This window comes from Egretta garzetta, unplaced genomic scaffold (assembly GCF_000687185.1).
Source record: "Egretta garzetta isolate BGI_Z169 unplaced genomic scaffold, ASM68718v1 scaffold616, whole genome shotgun sequence".
In the NCBI taxonomy this organism is placed as follows: Eukaryota; Metazoa; Chordata; class Aves; order Pelecaniformes; family Ardeidae; genus Egretta; species Egretta garzetta.
In genome coordinates, this window is record NW_009259982.1 from 40,960 (window position 1) to 52,633 (window position 11,674).

Below are 11,674 nucleotides of genomic sequence, written 5' to 3' on the forward strand. Positions count from 1 at the left end.
GGGGCAGCATCTCTGGGCTGTCAAGTTAGCTGATGGCTCGTTTTCTCGGAAGAGATGTGGTCGTGCATGTCTGTGGTTCGGAACAGCCTTTGTCCACGTGGTTTACGGCCTGGAGTAGGAATAGCAAAGAATTGCACTTGGGCAAATCAAGGTCACTCTGCATTTTCTGCGTGTTCCTAGGACAGTACTTGCATTTAACTTCAATTTTAGAGGCTGTGAAACTTAGCCACGTCCTGGCCGTGGTCCTTGTTCACCCCGCTGCGTCTGCATTTCAGCAAGAGGCTGTTGCAGCCTTTCCCTGCCGTGGCCCCGTGTGGACGTGGTGCTTCACCGAGTCACCGCTCGAGGCATTTAGATATTTTTTTTTTTTGAGTGGTCTTTCCTTCCAACCTGCTTATTCCTGTTGTTTGCCGCTCGTCCGCTGTAACTGTGTGTTCCTAGCATTGCTGTAGCCAGCGTACGATGTTCCCTTCTCGTGGTCTCCGGGCAGGGAGGCTGGAGTGGGGAGCGACCTGTGAGTTGCAGAGGCGAGTGGCTTGTCCAAGGTCACTGAGCAGAAGCTGGGAATAGACTTCAGATTTACAAGAAGGGGTTAATGGTGGATTTGGATTTGTAGCTGGATAAGGCAGATGGTTGCGAGCAGCTTAATATGTACTTAAAAGATCTCTCTGCTGTGAACTGCTGGCCAAAGTAAGGGATCTGATCTTTTTCAGGCTCCAACACGTACGAGGAAGCAGCTGCCTACATCCAGTGTCAGTTTGAAGATCTGAACCGGAGAAAAGACACCAAGGAGATCTACACACACTTCACCTGCGCCACCGACACCAAGAACGTGCAGTTTGTGTTCGATGCTGTTACAGATGTGATCATCAAAAACAACCTGAAGGAATGCGGACTCTATTGAGAAGGAAGGGGCGTGGGAAGAAGGTTCAGTTTTTATGATGCGGCGTTGTGGGAACCAGACTCTTTGCTGCCTCGTGGGGACAGCTGCGAGCATGAACAGGACCAGGGAAACGAAAACAGCATGCGGAATCGTTGCATTCTTTAGCACAATCTTCTGTATTAGGGACCTTTTTTTATTGATGTGGGATGTTGAAGTTAGGTCAAGGCGGAACAACCGTTAGTGTGACTAGATCCTCCCGGCATCGTTTGGATGGCGTGATCTCAAATGTGTACAGCTGTTGTGAAGTTGAGGTGCTGGATTCCAGACCTTCGATATGTAGCTTTCTCTCTTTCTTTGGTTAACAAGCCACCACTAGTCTGTTTTTAAGGTTTTTTCCATCAAGAAAACTATATAACTTTACTAAATTTTATTTCTTTATTTGCAAACGAATCTTGTTTTAAAAATAAAAAAACAACAACAAAAAAATATATCACTTAACTATGCACATGTGACCAGATCATGCAGAAAGTATTCCTCTTAGCAGGAACTCTTTGTTTTTAACACTTGGTATGGTCAGGATTTAATATTTCTGCAACTACTTAAAGGATCCTTAGAGCTCTTAGGGCGACAGCTTCGGCTTTTTCTGATGTGTAATTTGTTACCATCCTGCTACCGTAAGGCTTTCTGAGGAACCTGCGGCAGCCGGATGAGCGACTCCTTTAGCTTGTGGTTAGGGGCGAACCTGGTTTTTGCCGATACCCCGACTCGAGATTCATTCTGCCCGGTAAGCGTAAGGCCGGCTTCGCCGGGAACGTGTCCCCGGGCTGCGTCCGTTGGAGAGGTGAAACGCTGAGCTCCGAACTGGGCAGGGAACGCCTGCCGCTGCAGAGCGACTGAATCAGCCACTTCGACTCTTGTGCATTTTTGGTCTAAACCGGTGGGTAATTTTGTAAAGGGTGCACCTTGTTCTGCATTTACCATGGCCTTTCTGTTCAGAGACTCCTAACTGTATTGACGAGCATGCCTTTACTTTGTATATGTGGTGCCAAATTCCCGTTTGCCATCGTTTTTAACTGTAGTAACGTTCATAACCAGTCAGCACATTCCTTTGCCGAACCGTTGCATTGAGACTCTCTTTCCCCGTTTGTCATGTGTACAGTTTCAATCTGTTATAGTTGTTGGCAGTATTAAAAATGGTGAGTAAACAGTTTAGCCTTTCCTCTAGTTTATTCTTAATTCTTTTTCCAGGAGCTTTCCTTCCCCCCCTACATTTGAGCAGGTCCAGGGGAGGGCTACTAAAATGCTCTGAGGGGCTACTAAAATGCTCCGAGGGCTGGAGCCCCTCTGCTCTGGGGCTAGGCTGGGAGAGTTGGGGGTGTTCAGCCTGGAGAAGAGAAGGCTGCGGGCAGAGCTGAGTGCGGCCGGTCATCAAAACTGGGAAGGTTCTATCAAATCCATCAGCTGGTCTCCAAAATATGTACAGTCTCCAAAGCTGCAAAGTGGGACAGCGTACTCCAAGGCGCAATGAGTCACTAGAAGCAATAATGGGAAAAAATGAGGGTGGTGAAACCCTGGCAGGGGTTGCCCCGAGAGGGGTGGAGGCCCCATCCCTGGGAACATTCCAGGCCAGGTTGGCCGGGGCTGTGAGCAACCTGATGTGGTTCAAGGTGTCCCTGCTCCTGCAGGGGGGTTGGGCTGGGTGACCTCTAGGGGTCCCTTCCAACCCAAACCATTCTGTGATTCCATGATTCTACGCTTTGCTGGAGAAGGAAGGTAAGCGCTTTGATGGGAAATGGGTGTAATTAATTACTGGGACGGGAAGGTTCCTTGTGCTTTAGCATCCGTGGCTCTCGCTGCTCTCTGTCGCAGCCGCTTCTGCTGCTCCCAAAGGCTTGGGTTGTGCTGGCGCAGACGGAACCCGGCAGGCGTCCAGCCCCTCATCAGGATTATTGGCAGATGCTTCGTTTACTGCTTATTTATAGCACAAGTCTCGCTGCCTCTTGTAAACCTGATGGGAAAATGAGTGCCCTGGACCGCGATGGAGATGTAACCCCTTTCCGAGAGGCTTGGAAATAAAGAACGAAACATTGCTGGGATGCTTGGGGGGGGGGGGGGGGGAAGTAAAGGGCCACCCCGTAGCGCAGCGCTGCCTGAAGCTGCAGAAAGAGGGGTTGTGGGCTGGAAACTCCTTTCCCGAGCTGCCTTGAGCTCCGACTGCCTGACACTTCCCTCCCAGCCAGCTCTGAGGGTTTCCTACCGCTTCACCCCAGGGCGGGGGACGCCTCGCTTCGCCTTTGAAACAAACTTGTGCAAACCTCCCCGGGAATCGGGCTGCGATGTGGTCTCTCACCCGGGCGGGAGGATGGTGCTTTGCTGGGGAAGCTTTTTTGGTTGGTGGTGGCCGGGTGGCACCTGCAGCTGCGTCCCCAGTGGGGGGACGGGGGTGGCCCCGCTCTGCAGCATGTGGGCCACGGGTTGGTCTTGGTAGGGGATCTGTGCACCAAGTGTGGAATGAATGTAAAAAATGTAAAATATTCCTTGATCCAAGCTCTTGGGTGCAGGAACAGGGTTGGGGAACCATCATAGGACTGTTTGGTTGGAGAAGACCTTTAAGATTGAGTCTAACCGTTTCCCTACCCCTGCCATCCCACCCCCAAACCCTGGCCCTCAGCACCTCGTCTGCCCAGCTTTTAAATCCCCCCAGGGCTGGGGACTCGACCCCTTCCCTGGGCAGCCCCTTCCCATGCCTGACAGCCCCAAGGGGAAGGAATTTTTCCCAACATCCAACTTGAGGCCATTTCCCCTCGTCCCATCGCTTGTTAATTGGGAGGAGGGACCAACACCCTCCTGGCTCCCCCCTCCTCTCAGGCGGTGAGGTGTCCTCCAGGCTGAGCCCCCCCCAGTCATCACCGAGAAATCAAAGCGGGAGAAACGACAGACGTCGGCGCCATGCATGTTTCTTTATTTTGTTTTTCCTACAGTTAAATGAAGCTGGGTACGGGGCCTCTGCAGTCAACGGCGAGAGGATACAGGACTTGTCTACAGGACCAGTGTCGATTTATTTACAAGCAGTGAAGAGCAAATACAGCTCTAAAGAGCAGAATGAAAATCTTTCAAGTAACCATTTCCTCTTTATCCTGCCCATTCCTCGGCCGGAGGTGTGCAATTACCTCCCCCCAACCCTCAGCTGCAACCCCACCCTAGGGAGAAACTCAGAAAGAACCCTCCGAACCACCTTAATTTCTCCTGCCAAAGGACTGAGGTTGGTTCCCAGGCGTGACTGGGAGGTGACCCAGCCTCCACCTTCCCCAGCAACTCCTGGTTTGATGAATTCAGCTTGATAAAAGGGAAGAAGGCAGCTGCAGAGGGCCGGGGGGGGGGGGGGCCCCTGCCCCTGCCTCCCCGCAGAAGCGATGCTGCCGCAGGGTGGGAGGACGATGGCTCGATATTAATTTTTCCGGCTGGCGGAGCGGGGGCCGCCGGCTCTTTGGTGTCAAACCACTCCAGGTCTCATCTATAAACGCTGCGGTTCACGTGCTGCGGAGAGCGGGGGGTTCGTTCGTTCGTTCTTTTTTTCTTAAAAGAGGAAATGGCCGTGAAAGGGAGCAGGAAGTTCAGCCTCAGCCCCTTCCTATCTGGGGCTTGAAAGCAGGCGGCTTGGCTGGGCAGGTCATAGAAAAAATGGGGTCCAAGTAACTTTTATGTTTTCGTTCATCCTTTTTGGCTCTGCTCAGCAGAACGGCGCTGAACTGGAAGTCCTTTCCTCTTCTGGGAGGAAAGAAGAGCGGGGTTAAACGCTTTCAACCACCACCATTAAGGTTGCGATGGCGCAAGGCGCAGGAAGGGTGGGTTTGGAGACGCAACTTTGCATTGCACCACGCTTGGCCACGGAAAAAAATAATAATTCATCAGCTTAAATGCACCGACCCAGGCGGTGACGAAAAGCCCGGGGTGCTGTACCTACCATTCCCCTGCTGCTCAGCCCCTGCGGCTTTCCAGGGCCTCCCTGCCCGCCACCCGGGCACAGGATTTTTATTTTCCTTGATGCTAGAAGCGAGTTCTCTGCTTAGAAAGCGGCTTTGTTCCCGGCACAATGCGGAGCTGGCGGCCGAGGGCTGCACCCCCCGTCCTGCCGCAGCCTGCCCCTGCCCCCGGGGAAGCTGCCTGCTTTATTTATTTTATTTTTTTTTCTTTATCTCGCTGCTTTATTAATGTTCAGGGACAAGGGAAGCGCTGGAGGTTCCCTTGAAAAACAAAGCGTTGGAGCCGGCGGCTGGGACCCGCTCGGAAAGCGGAGGAAAAATTCCTGCCGGTGCTCATGCTAGCGAGCAACCGCGGGTGGAAGGATTGAGGTTATAAACCCTAATTAAACCCTTACGGTGACGAGCTGAAGGGCTGGGTGAAGCCCAGCACGGCCTGGGATTCCCGTGCCTTCTCCCCGCCTGGGCAGTGCTGGGGTTGTTCCCGTGAGCCGAGGCGGGGTGACAGCCTCCCAGCCAGGCTGCAAACCGGCGCGGCGGGAGGAGGCCCCGAGATGAAACGGTTTGATCTGGCTCAGGTGCATCATTTGGGCTCTGACCCGCTGGTTTCTCCGCATGCAAGGGTGTGAAGTGCTCTGGTGACAGGAGTTCGAAATAACTCCGGGGCTCAGCCCACCCCGCCCTGGGAGGCTGCTGAGGAAGGGGTGGGAACCCCACCGGAGCTCTGCACGGGGATGCCAACCTTCCCCTGTGGCTGGTGGGACCCCAGCCCCCCCCGCTCCTCCCGAGACCCGGCGCATCCTCCCCTCCCCTGCTCTGCCAGCGGAGATTTCCAGGCCGCCCCATGGCAGAGCCCAGGCTCACCCGGGTCCCATTGCCCTGCCGAGCGGGATGGAGCGGGCTCCGCATCCTCATCCCCCTCCCCTTCCCCAGCCCTTTATTTTTGTGGTTAAAGAACCGTTTCTCGCGACCGCAGCCCGCCGGGGCGTACCTGCCACCCCGGTGCTCAGAAGAGGCCGCAGTCCTTGAGGTTCTCTTTGATGATGACATCCGTGACGGCGTCAAAGACGAATTTGACGTTCTGCGTGTCTGTGGCACAGGTCATGTGGCTGTAGATCTCCTTCACGTCCTTTCGCATGTTGAGGTCAAGGAACTGGGTCTTGATGTAATTTCCGGCGTCTTCAAAGGTGTTGGGACCTGGGGAGGGAGGAGGCGATGCTGCTGCTGAGCTGCTCCCGTGGGAGATGAGGGTCAGAGCCGGGTGAGGACCAGGGGATGGTTTTAAAAGCTCAGTTTTAAAACCAAGGCTTGGTTTTAAGAGCTAGATCTGAAATCTCCCTCCAGAGGAGGAGGAGGAGGAGAAGGGTTGGGGGGCAACTGCACCTAGCAAAGCAATTTTAATAAAAGCCATTTTATCCCATTTCAACCCTTCCAAACGCCATCCAAAGGCCACCTCTGCCCTCTCCTCTGCTCCTACCTCCAGGGACTTGATCCCAAACCCAAGACACTGTGCCTGCATTGGGACCATGCGACTCCCCGCTGCAGAGCATGGTCCGGGGGGGTTCTCCAGGAGGGGGAACGAACCGACTCACCGTCGTAATCTGGGAAGCAGATGCTGAGATGGACTTTCTTGATCTTTTCCTCAAAAAGGTCCTTCTTGTTGAGGAAGAGGATGATGGACGTGGCGGCAAAGAACTTGTGGTTGCATATGCTGTTGAATAGGTGCAGGGATTCGTGCATGCGGTTCTGCAAGCAAACAGGCTCGTTGGCACCAAGCGCCGGTGCTTATTTTACAAACCCTTTTTGGCCACCGCAGCCCCCCAGACCCCCCCCATTCCCCAGACGAGAGCTTTTCCCCGTGCTGCTGGGGATGCTCCTCTTTGCCGCAGCACCAAACGCCTCCGCTGCCTGGCCCCTGCCTGCACCGGGAGTTCCTCTTGCCCATCCGAAAAGCCCCCGTGCCACGGTGCGAGCAACTTGGCTAGATCCGAGCGGTGCTTGGGAGCGGTGTTCAGCATCTCCGGGCAGCGCGACGCTCCATCCCCTCCTGGCAGATGTTCAGAAATGAAGGCTTACGGTGGGAAAATGAGCCGGGGCAACATCGCAGCCCTGCGGCGCGGCTGCTGGAAGGTGCTCGGTGCGGGTGCCGAGCGTCCGTCCCCGCTGCCTGGGCCGTGCTGCGGGATGCTCTTGCTGGAATGTCAACCACAGCTTTGGAAAGGAGCGGGGGAAAGGAAAAGCTCCGGGTTTAACGCAGGCGTTGCGGTTTCTGTTTTGCGGCAGGGGCATCCTCAGGAGGACGAGGCTCCGTCCGGCTGGAGCTAAGCCCGAGCGGGGCTCTTGCTGCCCTGCTGACGGGAGGTGGATCCCCTTCCCCTCTGTGTGGCAGTGGGTAGGTTCTTTGAGGGTGACGGGGATGTTCTCTCCGGATTCCTGTTGCAGCAGCTTTTCTGTATGGCTGCAGTGAGGGCACCTGCAGGGCCGGCTTTGGCCAAATCCTGCCCCATCCCTGTGTCACAGCCTCTCCGGGCTTCGATGGCAAAGCTGCCCTCTCCTTCCTTGTGCCTGCTTTACGGCTGGGGAAGGGCTGCCTGCTCCTGCCCGGCCTCGGCAAGCCCCGCGGGGGGCAGAATCCGGCCCTGTCCCGGCTCTGGGTGAAGGTGCTTGGACCCCAGAGCACCAGGGAGCATCCGCAGGACCGGCCGCTGCGGGAGATGCCAGCAAGGGCGCTTCGCTCCAGTCCCTGAGGCCGGGGGGAAGGCAGCCTGCTTCTCCCGCTCTGCTCATCCTCACCCCTTATTTCTTCTGAGAAACGGCCCGTTTTGGGGCTGTCGCGTTCCTCCTCTCCAGACCTCCGCCCTCCTAGCTGCTTTCCCCCGTGCCGGAGGGGCGGCTCTGCCGGAGCATCCCTCGCCGGGCACCGGGAGGGCTTTGCTGAACGACCTTGTGCCGTCCTTCCCCCCGCTGCCGCTCACCGGGGGGGTGAAAGCTGCCCCTCATTGCTGCTTTTCTGCCAGGCCAGAGCTGCCTCTGGGTGAGATTTTCCTTCATCGAGACCCGTTCCCGTCTCCCCCCTCTCCTCCTGCGCCGGGGCCGGCTCCTTTGGGTTTGCTCGGGTGCTTTTCCTGTGTCTGGGAGCGTTCCCGGGTGGGACGGTGGCTCTCGGGAGGAGGTGGGCGTTGGGGGCCGCTTTGCCCATGGCTGCTCGGATGGAGCGGGGGCTTCCTCGTGGGCAGCGGGGGGGGGGCAGACCCACGGCCCCATGACCTGCGCTTTGGTTTGGTTGGGCTGCGTGGGCCCCAGTGTAAGCGCTGACACGTTTACTGGGTGCAACTGGGTGGGAACCAGCTCCATCCCTTCCCTGCATCACCGAGACCATCAACCGGCATGGGGTGGTGGCCCCCCTCCCTCTGTAACCCCCCCCAAGAGCACCCAGCTCCTCTCCCCCAAGGCTTCCAAGCCCCGGTCCCCTCCTGGACCCCGACCCACCACTTCATCGTCCTCCACCAGCACCATGTCGTAGGCGCTCAGCGCCCCGCAGAAGATGATGCAGGTCACCCCCTCGAAGCAGTGGATCCACTTCTTGCGCTCCGATCTCTGCCCTCCCACATCGAACATCCTGAGGGGGGGGGGGGGAGACAAGGATGAGGGGGGGTGACACATCCAGTCCTGCCACCCCCACCATGATGCTCCCAGCACCCTGTGCTCGGCGGTGTCAGGGATGCAGTGACCGACCACCCCTGGTCCAGGCGGGGTTGGTGGTCCCTGGAGCATCAGGTTCACCCCAACCCCCCTCCCCATGGTGGGGGGTCATGGAGGGGCCACCCACCCACCTGAAATTCAGGTCCTTGACAGAGAACTTGGTCTCGATGATGCCCGTGGTCTTCACTCGGGACCGCAGCACATCCTGCTCGTTGGGCAGGTAGCCGGGGGCCGTGATCCTGTCCAGCTGGTTCAAGTAACTGGGGGGGGGACAGGAGGGGATGTGACCTGCTGCCCAGGGGCTGCCCACATCCCCGTGTCCCCCCCCAAAGGCTTTTTGGGAATGGTTGGGGGGCTAAGCTCTGCCAAACACTGGGATTCTGAGGCAGTGCTGTCCCTGGGGGGCTGCAGAGACATTGGGGGGGTCTGACGGGGGGCTGCAGCCCACTGGTCCCCATGGGACAGAGGCTGGCAGCCTCAGGATATTCCCAGGATCAGGGAGGGGATTGATTTTGCCAGGCTGGGTGGGAAATGGCGATGAGCAGCCGGGGAGGTCCCCAGGCACATCCCTGTCCCCTCCCTACCCCCCCAGTTGGTGACCCCACTCACTACGCGGCCGAGTCATTGAGCTGGTACTCGGCGGCTCGGTCGAAGCACGCCTGGACCCCCGCATCCTTCCACAGCTTCTTGATGCAGTCGACCAGCTCGGGGGGCATGGTGCCCTCCTCGATGGAGTCAGCCAGGTTGAAGAGCTGCCGGCCATCGTCCTGCAAGAGGGACCCTTCACCACCGTCCCACCCGTGGTCCCTGTCCCTCAAAAAGCCTCCAGGGCCAGGCAAGGGGCTGGGGGGGGGCAGCACGGGGCCACTACGGACCCCGGCTCTGGGGGTTCCCCTGCCCCACGGCCCCTCGGCCGGCGCGGGGGGTTTGCAGGGGACGGGGACGGGGACGACTGCCCCGACTGACCGCGCGGGACGGCTCGCTGTAGTCGATGCCCAGCGTGGACATGGCGCGGATGATGGCCAGGATGGACTGCAGGATGTTGCCGTAGATGATGGCCTTGAACTCCATGCACTCCTCAGGCGTGTAGCCATCCTGGTGGATGATCCTGTGGGAAGGGGGGGGGCCGGCGGCCTCAGCCCCAATCCTGGGGTGCCCCTACCTCCCCTCCCAGCATCACCCCACCCTGGGAATCAGCAGGGTGCCACCACCACCACCAGAATGACACTGGGGGGTTACGGGGGTCCTGCCACCCCTGTGCCCTAGCTGGGGGTGTCTCCAAGCCTTGGGCTCATGCTGGTGACCCCCCCAGCATGGGTCCCTCGTTCTGGGGCTGTACTCACTTCATCTGCTTGACGATGGTGCTCTTGCCCGACTCTCCAGCCCCTGGAAGAGGGTGGGAGGACACCTCAGTGCTGGCCAGGGCAGGACAGACCCCAGGCCTGATGCCACAGTGATGGGCACCACATGGGGACTGGAGATGCTTTCCCCCCTGGTCCGCTCTCCCCTGGCTGGACACCCAGCCTGGCTTCCTCCCCCCTCTGTCATGGTGCCCATGCCACGTCTTGTCACCCCTTGCTCCCGGAGCTGGACCACACCTCGGGGACCCCCAGGGGCTGTGGGGACCCACCAGGCTGCCGGGTCCCCAGGGTCCCATGCCTCCCGCCCACTGTGGGCACCGCCAGCGATGGCTTCGGTGCTGTAAGCGGCTTAGGGCAGCACAGGAAGCTGCTTAGAATTAGGGTGCTAATCGCCTTGACCCCAGCCCCCCCACCTGGATAAGCCCCCACCGCTGGTCCCTGCCCCACGGGGCCCTAGTGCCTCCCTGTGGGGTCACCCCGCTACCTGAGTGGGGTGCGGGGGGTCCCCCCAGGGACTGTCCCCTCCCTCCCTGCACCCAGCAGCAGGGTTTGGGGGTGCTGGTGGCAGGAGCCCCTCAGGGTCTCGCTGACCCTCCTGGGATGTGTCACAGCCTGGCCCAGATGGGACCCGGTGCCTTCGTCCCATCCCTGTCCCCTCGCTGTCACCGTCATCCCCGCCACCCGTCTACTCGCCACCAAGAGCCGATGCCACCGCTGGCTCTTCCCAGGCACAACCCTGGGGGACATCCCGCTGGTGGGCAACCTCAATGGCAACTCATCAGGCTAACGAGGGCTAATGGGCTGCAGGGAAGGGACCCTTGGGACAAAGAACGGCAGAGCAGGAGGAGCTGATGGTGTTGGGGATTGCTTGTCCCTGTCCCCATCCCTGTCCCCGTCCCCTCTCCCTGGTCGCCTTTGCCACCTGCCCAACCCCAGCAGCTGCAGCCCCCCAGCATCCGCAGGGTCCCCTGTGCCGGGTGGGGACAGGGGGACACTCCCGCACCCTCCTGGGGACATCCCCTCCGTCCTTACCAAGCAAGAGCAACTTCACCGTCTTGGCCTCCTTATCCGCATCCTCCTGGAGCTTCTTCTCCAGCTCCTTGGACCTCTTGGCCATCTCCTTGTCCTCCGCGCTGGCCCCGCTCCCCATGGCCTCGTCTTCCTCCTCGAGCACCTTGAGCTCCTCTAGGTCCCCGGGCTTTTCCAGCTCTCCGTGGGGAACGGCGCGCGCACCCCGGGGGCGGGCGGTGGGCAATGGGGGGAGAAAGAGAAGCCCCGAAAGGCCAAGCCGGGTACCCGCCGCCCCGATGTCGGGGTGCCCCGTAGCAGGCAGAGCTCAGTGGGTCCTCGCGGGCCGGCTGCCCCCCGCTCTCTCCCTTAATTTCCCATGGAAAACCTGATTTTTTTTGACCGTGGGATTTGGGGACTTTTTATCTTGCCATGTGACCTAGGAAATCCAATTAGCCCAAGATGGCAAAGATTAGGGCTCAGGAGAAAAAAAAAAAAAAAAAAAAAAGAAAACAGGGAGCATCTCGGGGAGGTGGGCACGGGGCTTACGTAAGGGGGCAGGCAGCGTGCCACCCCCTGCCCACAGGGGATGGGGACACCCTGTGTCCCCTGGGATGGCTCGGGGGGGGGGGGGGGGGTTGGGGCTCCCCTCCCCGTGTGTGTGGGCTGTGTCCCCCCCGCTATGGGCTGGATTGGCATTGGGGCTGGGGTCAGCCCCCCGCTCGTCTGTGGGGGGGTGG

The 11,674-nt window shown here is 58.8% G+C and overlaps 3 protein-coding genes across 3 annotated transcripts in view; 2 read left to right on the forward strand and 1 right to left on the reverse strand.

The window, feature by feature from the left end:
- The window catches only part of GNAI3 (G protein subunit alpha i3), a 35,828-nt gene extending 33,733 nt beyond the window's left edge, over positions 1 to 2,095 (forward strand). Inside the window, exon 10 of the mRNA XM_035895973.1 lies at positions 714 to 2,095. Coding sequence (XP_035751866.1) covers positions 714 to 904 — 191 coding nt within the window. The 3' untranslated portion in view covers positions 905 to 2,095. The remainder of the gene's footprint in view (positions 1 to 713) is intronic.
- A 3,774-nt stretch (positions 2,096 to 5,869) lies between these two features.
- On the reverse strand, positions 5,870 to 11,457 carry GNAT2 (G protein subunit alpha transducin 2). The gene is given in 9 exon segments (XM_009640452.2): positions 5,870 to 6,060; positions 6,456 to 6,609; positions 8,353 to 8,482; positions 8,697 to 8,825; positions 9,175 to 9,332; positions 9,532 to 9,673; positions 9,909 to 9,951; positions 10,959 to 11,373; positions 11,449 to 11,457. Coding segments are annotated over 9 exon segments (1,371 nt in total).
- A 159-nt stretch (positions 11,458 to 11,616) lies between these two features.
- AMPD2 (adenosine monophosphate deaminase 2) overlaps positions 11,617 to 11,674 on the forward strand; it is a 9,589-nt gene continuing 9,531 nt past the window's right edge. Inside the window, 1 exon segment of the mRNA XM_009640460.2 lies at positions 11,617 to 11,643. Within this exon segment, the coding sequence (XP_009638755.2) occupies positions 11,617 to 11,643 (27 nt within the window).